Source organism: Panthera onca, chromosome D4 (genome assembly GCF_046562875.1).
Source record: "Panthera onca isolate mPanOnc1 chromosome D4, mPanOnc1 haplotype 2, whole genome shotgun sequence".
Classification (NCBI taxonomy): Eukaryota; Metazoa; Chordata; class Mammalia; order Carnivora; family Felidae; genus Panthera; species Panthera onca.
This window is the reverse complement of record NC_138351.1, coordinates 58393295-58409433: the sequence shown is the minus strand read 5'-3', so window position 1 is coordinate 58409433 and position 16139 is coordinate 58393295. Positions and strand designations below refer to the sequence as shown.

At 40.9% G+C, this 16139-nt stretch overlaps 1 protein-coding gene across 2 annotated transcripts in view; it reads right to left on the bottom strand.

The window, feature by feature from the left end:
• Positions 1-14055, bottom strand: part of RECK (reversion inducing cysteine rich protein with kazal motifs) — an 81976-nt gene extending 67921 nt beyond the window's left edge. Inside the window, exons 1-2 of one of the 2 annotated variants that reach the window (XM_060609323.3) lie at positions 13858-14055; positions 1130-1188 (exon numbers count right to left, since the gene is read on the bottom strand). In XM_060609323.3, the coding sequence (XP_060465306.1) occupies positions 1130-1188; positions 13858-13957 (159 nt within the window). In that variant the 5' untranslated portion in view covers positions 13958-14055. The remainder of the gene's footprint in view (positions 1-1129; positions 1189-13857) is intronic. The other variant, XM_060609321.3, reaches the window with a different exon arrangement.
• Between the last annotated feature and the right edge of the window lie 2084 nt (positions 14056-16139).

Below are 16139 nucleotides of genomic sequence, written 5' to 3'. Positions count from 1 at the left end.
AAAGCAGCAGAACTCTTTTAAAAGCTCCCTTATGGTGACACTATCTAGGGACCATTTCTGCTTTTAAAAGCTACTGTTCTGGCAGTAAATTTGCAGAAAACTTAATTTGCTATATTGTTTTGACATGAAGTCTCTAGCAGTTACCTAGATGAGCTGAGTCACTGTCTTGTTTTATAATTAGAGAGTATCTTGCAAAATCTTTCTAAATTCACAATATTGTTTGAGAGAAGTTTTAATCCCAGTTAGGTAGCTCTCTAAATTTTAGGCAGTGACAAAATCTACATTATTGAAAACTCTTTAAAAGGCAATTGAGGCCATTCATTCTCAAGTGCCAAGGCCAGCACTACACAACCAAGGGGATGAAAGAAAGGCAGACTTTATGACCAGGTATTGTCTCAGTGGAATTTTACTTAAAAGGTTCAACCAGAAAAATTCAAATTCACAGTAAAGTTTGAAGAGCAGTACAACACCCACATAGTCTTCATGTAGATTACTCATTATTAACATTTTGCAACATTTGCTTTAACTCTCTCTACATACACAGATATTATTGCTATTTTGGAACATTTTATAATTCATTACAGACATGATCATTTATTCCTAAATCCCAGCATGTTATCTCCCAAGACCAAGGACACTGTCCTATGTCACTGCAATACAATCACCAAATTTAGGATCACAGCATTGATACATTATTACTAGAGCCCATATTCAAATTTCACCAATTTATCCCAATAACGTTATTTATAGCATTTTTTTTTTAAATTCCAGGATCACATATTGCATTTAGTGTCATATCTCTGTAGTTCCCTTTAATCTTGAAGTTTCTTAACACTGATAACTTTGAAGACTTCAGGCTGTTGTTTTGAGGAATATCCCTCAATCTTGGTTTGCCCTATTGTTTCCTCAATGATTCAGGTTATGCATTTTTGGCAGGAATCCTACTAAAGATGCTGCGCTCCTTTTCAGTGCATCATGTCAGCAGACACACATTAATTTGTTCCATTACTGGTGATGTGAACTGTGATCACTTGGTTAAGGTGCTGTCCAACAGATTTCTCCGAAACAATTATACTTCACATAAACAGTTACATAACCAATAGCCTTAACAATTATTACATAAGCTTACCTGTTCACATACGTCATGGCACATTTGGTTATCCTTTGAATGATTACAACACAGTGCACCTAGGAGAAAAAATAAACACCAGATGTTGCCCACTGTTAATTTAAAAAGATGATTAAACTAAATCAGATGGCTACACAAAACACTTATTCAACAGATTATTATTCATTTTAACTCAACAAACTTTTACCACATACCTATCACAAGCCAAGGCCAGTGCTGGGTTTGAGGACATCGTCCCTGCCCTAAAGAAGCTTGCAGACTAACAGGGGAGATGGTCATACATACTTTCTGTGTGCCAGAATTTTACTAAATTTGCTTTATGCATTACACCTCATTCAATCCTTATAATTACTCTATAGGCTAGATTCTATTATTGTGCCTATAATGTAAGACTAAGCGATAAAAAGGAAGTGAATTTTGTTTTGGACATGTTAAATATAAGGTTCCTATTGGACACCCAGATGGAAATTCCAGTAAAATCAGAAAATTCAAGCCTGGATTGCAGGTAAAGTCAAGCCTAAAGATCCAATTTGGAAGTCATCAGTATAAAGGAGGTATAGTACATGGAAACGAGTGACATTGTCTAGGGAGAGTTCTAGTGAGAAGTGACCACAGCACCAAATTCAAAAAACACAAAATCTGAGACATGGGAAGGAACAAGGAAAGAGACAGAGATGCAACAGTCAGAGGGGTAGGTCAGCCTCGAGAGAGTAGCATTAAGAAGAGGGAGGAGTGTCATGCACCCAAACATACAAGTTAGATTGAAGAAACAAAAAAGGAAAGAATCAAAAAAGGAAATGGCCACTTAGTAATCCTCAAAAGGTATTCTGTGGAGTAGAAGTGAATGATACTAAGGAGTAAACCAGAGTTGTGGAAGTATAGACAACAAATATAGGCTCTCAAGAAGTCTGGCAGAAATGGGAGGGAAAAAGAGAGTAGCAGTTACAGGAGGAAGCAGGATCAAGTTAAGAAAACTCTCCCTCCCCCTTTTTAGTTGGCCTTTGTCCCTGATTCCTTGGAGAAAGACTCTAAATCCTGGGAATTTCTAGAGTAATAGCTGTATCTTTGTTATGCCAGTGAGGTGGACTCCCCCCTCAGATAGCTTCAGGATGGGGACTGGCCTAGCCAGAAAGACTAGCCTTATGTTTAGAAGGCTGGGGCTTTGAGCCACAGGACATCAGCCCAACCTCCAGCAGGACAGGGAAATGGACATCAAGTTCAACCATATGGCCAATAATCCAATCAACCATGTCTATCTATATGATGGAATTCTAATGAATACTAGATATCAAAGCTCAGGGGACCTTTTCTAGTTGGTGAAGATGCTAGTGTGCCAGGAGGGTTGATTCTATGAGGAGAAGGCACAGAAGCTCTGCATTTCCTCCCAGACCTCATTCTGTGTATGTCTCTTCATTTGGCTGGTCTTCCTGATTTGTATCCTTGATAATAAAACTGTGATCATAACTATCACGCTTCCCTGAGCTCTATGCATCATTCTAGTGAATTACTGATTCTGGGGTGGTTGCGGGAAGCCCGGATTTATAGCCAGTTGTTCAGAAGTGTGGGTGGCCTGGGGACTCCTAAGTGTGGCTCGTATCTGGGGTAAGTGTTGTGTTGTTCGGCATCATGCCCTTTAACCTGTAGAGTCTGTTCTAACTCTGGGTGGTTAGTGTCAGAACTGAACTGTCATACACACAGTTGTGGAAGAAATAGGAGATTCGAGAAATGAGGTGATTGCTGGAAAGGGATGTGGGTTAAAGAAAAGGCACTGAGTTTGGGGCTAGGGATACAACAGTGAATAAATGTTATGTTCTCTGACTTTATCCGGTCTGATGGTAGAACAAAGTCTAGACAAGAGGATAGGATATAAGGTCACTCACTAATAAATTAAGAGGAAAGCTGACAGCCTCCATTTTTCTTTAGTGAAACACAGATTAGGTTTGAAAACAAAAAGGGTTGAGATGGGGTTGGGGGCTTGAGGTGAAATTGTAGAAGTGTGGAACAGTCACTTCAGAGAATAGAGAAAGGCAACTATAAATAGGTCCCTCAAACTTGTATTCTACTCATGACTTTTAGTATCTATCCCTCAGGAGAAAAATTTCATGTTCAAATAAACTGGGAAATAAGGACTAAAAAAAGTTACAGAGAATTCCTTACTGCAGGACCAAAGCCTTTAATATGTTTATATATTATTAATCTCCCAAAAAGGGATCCAAGTAGACAGACTTCTCAGAGCACAGAACATTTTTTTCATGCCACTTACTAAATTTCAGAATACCAATTTGAGAAACATGAAATTAGAGGAAAGGAGAAATGTTGCCAAGCAGCATTACAAGCCTAAGGAAATGCATAAATTGGCTATAAAGATAATCAGCAGGGACATGTTATTATTCTAGAGTGGACCTGACTGGAAAAAAGATACAGCTAGCTGGATTGATCAGGAGCTGTCAAAAGAGACAAGAAGATGAAAATATTTCAGACAGCTGGATCTGATACAATAGTTTAAAACAGAAATTTGCATCATAATCTCTTCAAATGCAATCTATACAATTTCATTACACAAAATAGATGAAAGAAGAGCTTTTTTAGTGAAGGTAGGATTTGTATGGGGGGGGAAGGAAAGAATAAATAGATGAATAAAATAAGTCCTCTTTAGATCTTACAAGGAAAGCCTTCTACATTCAAAACTGGAAATTGTTCTCTATAAAACAGTGTCAGAGTATATGATACTACTGGCATATTACTATAGTTTTGTTCCATAGAAGATGATTGTGGGGCTGGCTTTCCAATATTATTTCTATGAAAAAAAAAGTGGCTTCAAGTTCTAAACGCTTGACTTACAAATTCTGAAGAATATAAAAACGTCACTAAATCAGAAGAAGAAAAAGTCCCTTGTTTGTAAAGCTATAGTTACTTTCTTAGAAACTTTAATTCGAGGGGAGAGGGGGGCAATCACTCATGAGGCTTTCTCAAAACACCCTTTCTTCCCTGCCATGCCATGCTAAGCTTCCCCCCACCCCCATCTTCTAAGATTTAGTTATGTCCCCAGCCTCATTACTCATTAGAATGGGGAGGGCAGGTAGGAAAAAGAAAAACAAAACACAAAAGAGGCTCTCCTGTGTGATAATGATGTACTCTTTTGAAGTCCTGTAGAAATTGCCACTTTCTACTAGCCTCTAACACAAAGGTCATTTGAGGGCAAAAAATCCAGCTGATCGTGAGCAAAGATAACTCAGGATAACATATGGTCCCAATAAGCACAAGCTTAGCAAAAAGTAAACAATCAGGCAGACAAGAGTCTGATTTGGGCCTGGGGATTTTTGAAAAACAGTTTCTTGGAGCAAAGGTCTATTTCAGAACAGAACAAAATGTGTTATAATTAAAAGTCCAATAACAATGGAAAGTTTTATTAAAAACATAAATATAAAAGCCTATTTTTTTCCTATTTAATAGTTAAGGTCCAATTTACAATGTAGTGACCCCCAAAGTTAAATTTTTAAAATAGTTCTTTTTTTTCACTAAGAAACTCCCAAGCTTTGGAAAATAAAAAGAACAATGATCTATAGTCCCACTGTCTTGCCAGAACCTATGTTGACATTTTGACATATTTCTTTCTAGTCTTTTCAAAAGCCTTCTGATAATTCTGACAATATGGGATTACAGAGGGCAGCCCAAAGTCTTCTGGTAATAACTCCCTTCCCCCTCCCAATGGAGCATTCCTCTGTAATAGTGCATTTCCTCCCTTGAGAGGGCTGCCACCCTCCATGAACAGGCTCAGGGGACCTAAACTCCATCACATTTTCCGTACCCTCTTCTTAACCTTAGCCATTATTACATTGGCGCACATTTTCCTTCCTTTGAAACTTGTTAGAATCTTTAACACTGCATATTTTTCAAGAAATAAATGTCTTCAAATAGACATCAATTCATATGCCTTCATTAAGAATGGGGAGAAGGGATTCAAATGCAATTAACGTGGTAATTAAAGGTCTTTGTCTTTTTTAGAGCTATTAAAATGGGTTAATTGGGTCATTTAACAATTAGAATCCAAAAAAAACTCTCCAAAGCCTTATGTTTTTATATGGCAATGGATTCTAAAAATACTTTGTATTTATAATTTGTTTTTAAACTAATTTCTTATTCTTCAAGAAAAATAGTTTAAAACCTGCTTATTTGCATGAAATGGAATGGAACAGATAAAGGTAAATTAGTTCAAAATAAAATTTGATATTCACATTATGAAAATACAAAGCTCAGGTGTTATCCTCATTAACGACACATAAGGACAAGTGTCATATTTTGCACTCTTATTCCAAGAGTCTGTAATTATAAAATTAATAAAACAAAAACCCAAACAGATTGCTAAAAGACATGTATATTGGCTTTAAGGAGGTACAATCTAGAAATATGCAAGCAGAATTACCTAATAATTAGAAACATCAAGGTTTGGCTAATAGTTTGGGTCACATGTGTACTAAAGATAGGCAAGTAAGCAGGAAGCACATGCTCCAGCCACAAGGGAAAAATGCAACTTCTAAGACCAACCAGCACTTAAAACAACAAATACACACCCTAATCTAAAACTAAAATATTCATAGAATTATAGGATTTTTGAAGTTAAAAGGAATTTTGCCACAAAAACCTCCTAAAAGCTATAATTCAATTTAGTTAATTAAAAGCTATTCTTGTTTTCTTTTCTAAAGAAAATAAAGATTCCTCCTAATTAATGTCTTCCTAAAGAATTACTAAAACAGAATACACACACACACACACACACACACACACACACACACACACACACACACATATATATATCCCGCACTGTTGAGAAAAAAACTAAATCTGAGCTGATACTAGAAAAGGTCATTCTAAATAAAAAAGACATGTTAACAAAAAACTGATCTTGGGGCGCCTGGGTGGCTGAGTTGTTTGAGCAACCAACTTTTGATTTAGGCTCAGGTCATGATCTCATGGTTGGGTTGGTGGGACAGAGCCCCACCTTGGGCTCAGTGCTGACAGCCTGAAGCCTGCTTGGGATTCTCTCTCTGCCCCTCCCCTGCTCGCACTCACTCGCCTGCATGTGCACTCTTTCATTCTCTCTCTCAAAATAAATAAATAAACATTTAAAGCAATAAATAAATAAAACATTTAAAAGCTGATCTTACTTTCTTTTTTAACATTTTTTTAAAAAATTTGAGACAGAGAGAGTGCATATGTGCGTAAGCTGGGGCAAGGGGCAGAGGGAGAGAGAGAATCTCAAGTAGGCTCCAAGCTCAGGCCAGAGCCTGATGTAAGGCTCATTCTTACAACCCTGGAATCTTGACCTGAGCAGAAATCGAGTTGGACACTCCACCGACTGAGCCACCCAGGTGCCTCTGATCTTACTTTTAATCATATTTTTATTTTCAAAACAGCCTGGAAATTGACACTTTTAAAGCATTTAAATGACAACTACATCTTCAACTTATAAGTACATTCTTGCAATCATTATACTTATTCCTTTAAAGATATGTGTATGTTTGGGTTTATATACAAAATATATTATCACCTAAGGAAGAGCCAAACAGTAAAATGATTACCCATATACGCACTATCTGCATTCAACATTGCTAACATTTTGTCATACTGCTTTATTTATCTAGAAAGATATATGTATTTTTTTCTGAATTATTGGCAAGTTACAGATATCCTTCTCCATTGCCTGCCAAACAGCCAATTATATTCATTTAAATTTTTAAAATAATTCTTTTTTTTTCACTAAGAAACTCCAAGCTTTGGAAAATAAAAAGAACAATGATCTATAGTCCCACTGTCTTGCCAGAACCTATGTTGACATTTTGACATATTTCTTTCTAGTCTTTTCAAAAAGACTTCTGATAATTCTGACAATATGGGATTACAGAGGGCAGCCCAAAGTCTTCTGGTAATAACTCCCTTCCCCCTCCCAATTACCAATATGACTGCCACATAGACCTTTCATAATGTCACTCTTCTAATAAAGGGCCCACAATGGCCTCTTGCGATTCCAATTCTAAACTTTGCAAATCTTCCTTTAACCTTACCTTCCCTGACCTTCTATTATTTTTCAACAAGGAAAGCCTATAGTTACCTTGAACACTGCCTTCTGACTGAAATGCTTAGTGCCCTTTCCCTGCTGACCTAAATCCCAAATACTTTCCACTTTTAAATCCTACCTCAACTCTTAGTACCAATAACTCCAAGCTCTGTTTGATTTTTTGGCCCTGATATTCTAGTCAGAACTGGCAACCTTAACATTGCAATCTTCTCTAACCATATCATGTGTGTACTTAAGGTATCCCCAGTTTGACTGTAAACTTCTTGTATCCATTTAGCATAATGTTCAGCTCAAAAAATGTTATTCATTGGTTAATAAGTAACAATTTCCTAGTTATACAAAGGCTTTTATCAGCAAAAGGTACAAAAAGTTTTATTTCTCCCACCATAACACTTTAGTACCACATTTCATATGGTGACTAACCCATAATTTAGCAATATCATAAGAGGTTTCGGCCTAAAACAGAAGATAAATTGGACAATCACATATGCAGGCACAGAAGTATGCAGCCAGCTGGGGATGGGCCCTGCAGCTATAGGTCAAGAAGAGTTGGGGCAGGGGAAGCTGAAATTTTATGGTAGTACAGAAACGATGAGTAAAAAGAAGAAGCTGGTTGGTGGAGAGTGAGTGGGAAATGCAAGAGATGCACAGAGAAGCTATGAAAGGTAGAGAGAGGCTGTCCCTAACAGCAGTCTTAGCTCCTGGCAGCTTTCCAGTTCCCACAGCAGCCCTCAGGGCTGCTCTGCTGAATTTCCTACCTTTGGATTTCCATGTGTCTCCCTGTTAGATGCTACACAACTAGCCCCCAATCCTGAGCTACCTTGGTTTCTGTTCCCTTAGGGGGTCAAAAAAACCTTAACCTAGACATTCATCATTAAGAAACAACTAAAGCGGGGGCGCCTGGGTGGCTCGGTCAGTTAAGCATCCGACTTCGGCTCAGGTCATGATCTCACGGTCCGTGAGTTTGAGCCCCGCGTCGGGCTCTGTGCTGACAGCTCAGAGCCTGGAGCCTGTTTCAGATCCTGTGTCTCCCTATCTCTGCTCCTCCCCTGTTCATGCTCTGTCTCTCCCTCTGTCTCAAAAATAAACGTTAAAAAAAAATTAAAAAAAAAAAAAAAAGAAAGAAACAACTAAAGCAAATGACTCTCCTAAGGTCCTCCTCACGGATGCTAAAGCCAGTATTCTTGGATAACTCCTTTGCTCATTCTATGCTGCAGGCCTCCCATCTATAAAACAAAGAACCTAAAAGTATAAAGTCTGGCTCCCAGTGGTATATTCCATAATGAGAAAGTTTCTCTTAATACTATACTTTTCTTGATGTCTTCATGTTATCTGTGTGCTTTACAGCACCCATCACATTATGTGCTATATACTTGACTAAATCACATTTTTCCTCAGAAATACTCTCCAGATTTAGAATATAAACTGATACATACTACTATAATCACACAATGTTAGCAGTGTAGATATACATATATTGGTGATATTTAATGTCTGAATTTCCTACTAAACAATAAACCCCATGAAAGCAGAGACTATGTTTTTGCATATCACTTTGTATCTGGTGCCTATCACGGTGTCTGGCACTATTAACAGCTTAACAAATATTTGCTTAATGGATTACTGACAAGTATGAAATTTAGCTTAATGAGCAATAGACCTAGGGCTGTTATTCCTAATATCTATCTTAAACATATACAAAAACAGAACTTTTGATGCTCTTGGCTCACCTGCCAACTCTCCTCTAATCCGCTCCTCCCCATCTTCCCAACTTCATTAAATGGCATCATGTTTTACAAAATTGCTCAAGGTAAAAAATCTACAAATAATCTTTAATTTTTCCTTCCCTCACTTCCCACATCCAATCCATCAGCAATATATCTTGAACCTCTCCTCTTCTATCTCCACCATCACTTCACTCTAAGTCACCATTATCTCCTGCTTCAACTACTACAGAGGTCTTCTAGTCAACCTGCTTTTACTCCTACCCTACCATAATCACATTTTTTTTCATTCAGCAGCTAGAGTGATCTAAAATATAAATCAAAGCTTATATCTCTTACATAGTAGTCTACCAGTTTCTTTCTGCACAATAAAATAATGCACAATAATCCTTATGTGGCTTTTTGCAAGGCTCAGCATCATTAGCTCTAGCCTACTCTCCTGCGCCCTATGCTGCAACCAAACAGTTCCTTCTTGCCTTAGGGCCTCTGCACTTTCTGGTCTCTATCTCTGTCTTTCTTAACACCTTTAGTCTTCAGATTTTGCTGCTGAACTTTACCTTTTCGAAGAGGCCTCTCTTCTCATCACTATGTAAAGAACTCCCCCCTCTACTCACACAATTCTGTTATCAGCTGGTTTCCTTCATAGCATACTTATCACTATCAAAAATCATTTTATTTATCTGTTGATTGTCTATCTCTCTTCTGGTAGAATGGAAACTCCTTGAGAGCAGCAAACCTGTATCTAGAACAGCACCTGACATGTAGCAAACACTCAATAAGTATTTTTCAAATGGACAAACTCGTGCAGTATGCTTTGTTCTTTTAAAAACTGCATTTCAAGTATATAATAACCACCTCCTTGACATTGTCCCACTTTTTGTCTAGAAGAGGCACACTTTTGGTGAAAAGTATGATTATTGAAACTGCTTAAATCTAGGGATATGAGACAGGAACTTTTTTCAGCACACCAGAATAAACTGTTATATCTGGTCTATCACCAAGCCTAGCTCTTTCCACAATGTGGGCCAAGATATGTCTTTGTGAAGAGAATCTGTTTTTTATTACTTTCCTCTAGATAGTGTTTGCTTTTTTCTAACTTAAAATTCATTACATTCTTTTTCAGGATTCTAGGCTATTACATAATTCCTTAAATGTCAACTTACTGAAATTTAGCCCTTAATGGTACATCTTTCCTTCTTTCATACCATTACAAAACATCTTAAATAGAAACAGAGCTACTATTAGGTGCCATGACACACAAAGCCTGAGATCTGAGCATAGGGTCCCATCCCATCCTTCAAAGAGAACATTAGAAATGGGCAGGGGTAGGGGGGCAGCGTGTGGGGCTGAGATTGGAAAGTACACTGGGATAGGAAGAGTGGCACTACTCCAATGTAGAGGTGTGGCCAAACTTCACAAGACAAAATAATCACTGAGTAAGTAATATCATTCCTTCACCCCCACCCCCAGGAATAGCAATAAATATCTCTAAGAACAAATAAGACTTGTAAAGCCTTATACCAGAGGATACACGAGTACACCCAGTCTTGGAGAGGAAAAAGAAGACTGATCAGGAATAAAAGCCAGGCAGGCCTTCAGTGAAATACAATTTAATATTTTGTTCTCAGTTTTTATTTAGGATTGAAATCCACAGTGGAAGCTTTTGTCCATTGTATTATTCAGTATCTTTTATGTAAGGACCAGGCAATACATGCTTCCTAGAATTTAGTACAAGGGACAAATCTCACTTTTAGCTCAAAGTTGAAAAAAATTTTTTTTTTTTATCAAACAATGCAAACTCTATGCTGTCATGGACTTTTAGAGCTGGAAGGGTCTTTAGAAATTATCTAGCCCAGCATTTTCTAAAGCATCCTTTAGGTGTCATGAACAAAAAAAGAGCTCTATAAGCAAACGAATCTCTTTTTTTTCTATAATTGTTGAGATACAAATCAGGTTACATTAATTAAACAAGAAGGCCATTAGACTGAGGTGGTTTTAATGCCTCAGTAGCCTATTTATACAGGCCAAAACCTAAGTTTATAATACCTCAAGATTAAGAAATCGAAACCTAAGGTCAACCAATCACAAACAGCCACCTGGGCTTTCTGGATAAGGCAACTTCTTAACCTATAGCCAATCAAATAATTTCCTTGCTTTGCTTCCACATCTTCTCTATGAAAATCTTTCCTCCAGCTCCTGTCACTTCCCATTCAGTGCTATTGGATTCAAATCAATTTTTGCTCAAATAAACTCTTAAAAATTTTAATATGCCTTAGTTTATACATTAACAATCATGACCACTAAATTCACCTTTTGACTTTTATTTATTTTTTAAAGATATCCTTTTAAGTAATCTCTACACCCAACCTGGGTCTTGAACTTACAACTGGAGATCGAGAGTCACATGCTCTACTAGCTGAGCCAGCCAGGCTCCCCCTAAACTCACCCTTTTATTTTTTTTTAATTTTTTTATTTAAAAAAAATTTTTTTAACGTTTATTTATTTTTGAGACAGAGAGAGACAGAGCATGAACGGGGGAGGGTCAGAGAGAGGGAGACACAGAATCTGAAACAGGCTCCAGGCTCTGAGCTGTCAGCACAGAGCCCGACGCGGGACTTGAACTCACGGACCGCGAGATCATGACCTGAGCCGAAGTTGGCCGCTTAACCGACTGAGCCACCCAGGTGCCCCTAAACTCACCCTTTTAAAGCGTACAATTCAGGGCGCCTGAGCGGCTCAATCGGTTAAGTCTCTTGGTTTCCACTCAGGTCATAATCTCATGGTTCGTGGGTTCGAGCCCCACATCAGGTTCCACAGCTGGCAGCTCGGAGCCTGCTTTGGATTCTCTCTCTCCCTCTCTCTCTCTGCCACTCTTGGCTTACTCTATCTCTGTCTTTCTCAAAATAAATAAACAAACTAGGGGCGCCTGGGTGGCTCAGTCGGTTGAGCGTCCGACTTCAGCTCAGGTCATGATCTCGTGGTCTGTGAGTTCGAGCCCTGGGTCGGGCTGTGTGCTGACAGCTCAGAGCCTAGAGCCTGCTTCAGATGCTGTGTCTCCCTCTCTCCCTGCCCTTCCCGCACTCATGCTCTGTCTCTCTATCTCTGTCAAAAATAAATAAACATTTAAAAAATTTAAATAAATAAGCAAACTTAAAAAAGTAAAGTGTACAATTCAGTTGTTTTTAGTATATTCATGGAGTTGTGCAACCATCACTACTACTTAATTTCAGAACATTTTCATTTTTGTTAAAAGAAACTTCATACCTATTAGCAGTCTTTTTCCCATTCCCTCAGCAAACAAGTTTCTTTACTATAGCATCCTTGGACCCTTTATCGTGACTCTAACATGTTTTGTGAATTTATAAGAGAAGGGTACAATGTGCAGTGTTTCCCAAACATATGTAATAGGTAACATTTCAGTGCTTACTATACGCTATTCTAAATTCTATACATGTATTACTTCAATTAATTCTCACAATAAAATCCAAAAGGTACCGTATATAGTAACTGTGGATATTAACACACAGAAAGATTAAGGCTAAGTAACTTGTTCAGATATTCTTAATTACTCCACTCTAATATTTCCCACAGAATCAACTGGTTGTGGGATGAGAATGGACAACTAGTATTCTATGGGCCATAACTTTGAAATGCTTTAGATCAACTTAATGAGAAAAAAGGGGGCCCAGAAAGGTAAGCTGACTTAGCCAAGAATACACAGCATATTCCTATTTTCTCTCTTCCTCTCCTTTGATTTCTAACTGACACCTAAATTTGGAACACCATTACAATTAACTATCTAATCCCAAGTTCCTGACACAATTCTCGCCCACCTTTAAATACTTTATTTTCTTAAAACAAAAACAAAAAAAAAACTTAACATTGTAAACTGCCTTAAAACCTTGTTGGGATTGATTTTGCTCTTTCTACGTGTCTCTGCCTGTAGGCAATGCACATCCCCACCACTCTGCATGTATAAATCCCAGCCATCTTTCAATGTGTGCGCAGTTGGAGGATCTCTCAATTTTCCTCCTACCCTCGATGGATGTCATCTCTCTCCCTCTGTGCACCCACAGCCTTCCATCTCCTCTGGACACTCTGGCCTTGAATTCCAGCAGCTTGTGTCCGGCGGTACCCCACCTCCTGGCCAGAGAGCTCGCAGAGGGCAGGAGTTGGCATCAACTCCTAAAGCCCGGCACGTGGGAGATACTCTACCAGCACTGAACAATTTCTTATCCATTCTTGGTTTAATTCCTCAAGAGCAAGAACACAGCTCTCCTTAAGCCTGCTAGCCGCCCCCCCCCCCCCCCCACAAGCAGAGTTTACTGATTTTTAGTCTGTCTCCCGCCAGAGCCCAGCGCTGCCTTGGACACACAGTGCACCACCGCGGGTGGCAGCAGAAGTGGATTTAGCAGGCTCGGGCCGATTCTCTTCAGAGACTTGAACCTGGCAGGCTGTGGGCCCCATCAACGCTCGCCGCCCGAGGTCTGCCCTACTGAACCGAGGGTCAAGTTACAACTGGCCAGGGCGGCGGTAAGGCGCCTGCACCTCGGAAATCCCATCCAACCCTCGCCACCGTTCCGGGCGAAGGCATTTCACCCTCTTCTGACAGAGACCTGAGCCCGGTGTGGGGTTGAGGGCCGAGACGGGGGCCCCCTGCCCTGTGGGTGACAGAGCCAGGCCTCGAACCCGGGTCACTGTTCCCAGGGCAGCAGATGACCGCGGCGGACAGAGCGGTAGTGGGGAGGGCTCCTCGCTCGTCCCGTCTCGACGCCCCCTCCCGCCCACTGGGACCTCCGGACCCTGGGTCACCGCACTAGGTCCAGGTCTGGGGGTCGCGCGCACCCCCGCCCCCTGCTCCGCGCCATCTTGGAGAGCCGGGCGGCCGCCCCGGACCGCCCCGAACCGTTGCTCCAGCAGTTACTCACCCGCACTGCCCGGGGCCAGGCCCCCTGCCACCTCCGCGACCTCCGCCACGGCCAGAAGAAGCAGCAGCGCGCCTCGCCGGGAGGCCGGGACGACCGCCATGTCCGGGCCAGGGGGTCCGGAGCCACGGGATGCTCGGACCCAGCCTGGCCGCCGCGGCTGCTCGCGGAGGCCCCGCCCCGGCGCCCTGGACCTTTAGTGATTGGCTGCGGCTCGCTCAGGCCCCGCCCCTCGGCCTCTGGGAGGTTCCAAAACCTGCTGGGGGCGGGAACATTCCCGAGACCCCAGCTCTTTGTTAGGACACAGCTGTGTGACGGCTTGTGTAGCGGAGTCCCGCAGCCAGCGTTCCCCAATCAGACGATGTCAGAGCTGGAAGGGCTCTTACAACGCCTCTAACACCACCCGAACTTTGCGGCTGGGGGTCACTGAGGCTCAGAAAGGAGACAGACCGTTCCAAGACTTGCAAGTCCAAGCCTGAACCAAAGGGACCTCTCCCTTTCACTTCTCTTTACCCTGAATGAGCTTCTTAATATCCTTTCTGCCTCACATCCAAAGAAGGCACCCGGGTCAACCCGACCTCCCTTAAAATCTGAGGGGCACTGACCAAGACATGGTCCCCTAACAGGGGACCGAGGGACAGATTCGCCACCAAAGCTCATGTAGCACATGTAGCCCCTATATGTCTTTGATGTGCAGTTTAAGTACCAATTCCTATTAGGAAAAGGTGAGGGTTGGAATGCTTGTGTATCTAGATACGGAGAGCCTTGAATCTCAGGTTGAGTTTAGATTTCGTTTGAGATATAATTTGGAGGTGGGTCCCCACTCCACCCCTTACCCCCACAGCTATTTTGGGGAATGTTTGAGAGGGTCCACTGGTTTTCAAAGTGCCTCTCTTTCTCTTTCTTTCCCTCACCTTTTCCCCTGTCTCTGTTACTGAAATAATACCTTCTGTTCTCCCTCCCCCCCCCCTTTTTTTAAAAAAAAGCATAACCACAGGTATGAATGTAAAATTCCTTAATATTATCAAATATCCAGTAAGTATTTAGATTCCCCTGTTGTCTTATCATTTCCTTTTACAGTTTTTCAAGCTCCAAACAAAACCTATATATTGAAATTAGTTTATACGTGTTTTAAGTCCCTTTATATCTACTCTCTCTAAGTTTGCAAAGGGAAAATATAAATAAATCATGATAATCTTTCTAAAACATTTGTTCTGATGACAACTCCCTGGCTTCAAACCCTGAGAGGCCATGTCTTTCTTACAGGATAGAATGATGTACAGTTATTTAACATGGTGTCAGAGGGTCTTAGTAATTGGACCCAATCACCTTTTCCAGCTGCATCTCCACACCTTCCCTGCACTTCTGCCACCATGCTTTCAGAACCTCTTACCTTTAGTTCAAGACCTTTGAGGTGCTTTCACGGCTCTGTCACAACACCTACCTCCTCTGCACACAATTCCCCAGTTCCTGTGGTAACCCTCTCAGCTGAGGGAACTAAGATGGTTGCTCTAGGCCCAGCTGTGCCCTGGAAGGACCTGAGCAGGTAGTGGGCTCTGTATAAGGTGAGCAACACATCTTGCTTTGCTTGGGACTGTCCTGATTTTAAAACTGAAAGTCTCATATCCCAGGAACCTCCTTAGTCCCAGGCAAAACGGGACAATTGATCTCCGTAGTTCTGTGCACCTCAGAAAATGTAATAGAAAGACCTGTAAGGAGGTTTCCATATGGGAAGATGGAGTCATTTAGGTAATAGACACCACTCCCAAGATAATTCAATAGGTAGACTGTCATAAGCCATGCAGATGGGTCATTAGACCCCTGGGTCCCTGTATTAGAGTCCTAGGCTGCCATAACAGAGTACTATGAACTGGGTGGCTTAAGCAACAGAAATTTATTGTCTCAGAGTTCTTGAGGCTAGAAGTCTGAGATCAAAGTGTTGGCAGAGTTGGTTCCTTTTGGGAGCTGTGAGGGAGAATCTGACTCATGCTTCTCTCCTAGCTTCTGCTATGTTACTGGCAGTCTTTGGCACTCCTAGGCTAACAGACGCATCACCTTCATCTCTGCCTTCATCTTCACATGGAATTTTCCTTGGGTGTGTGTCCAAATTTATCCTTTTTATAAGGAAAGCAGTCGTATTGATTTAGGGGCCCACCCCACTCCAGTATGACCTCATCTTAGCTAATAACATCTGCAATAATCCCTATTTCTAAATAAGATCACATTTTGAGGTACTAGGGGTTAGGACTTCAACATACAAATTTGAGGGGAGGCAGGGACACACA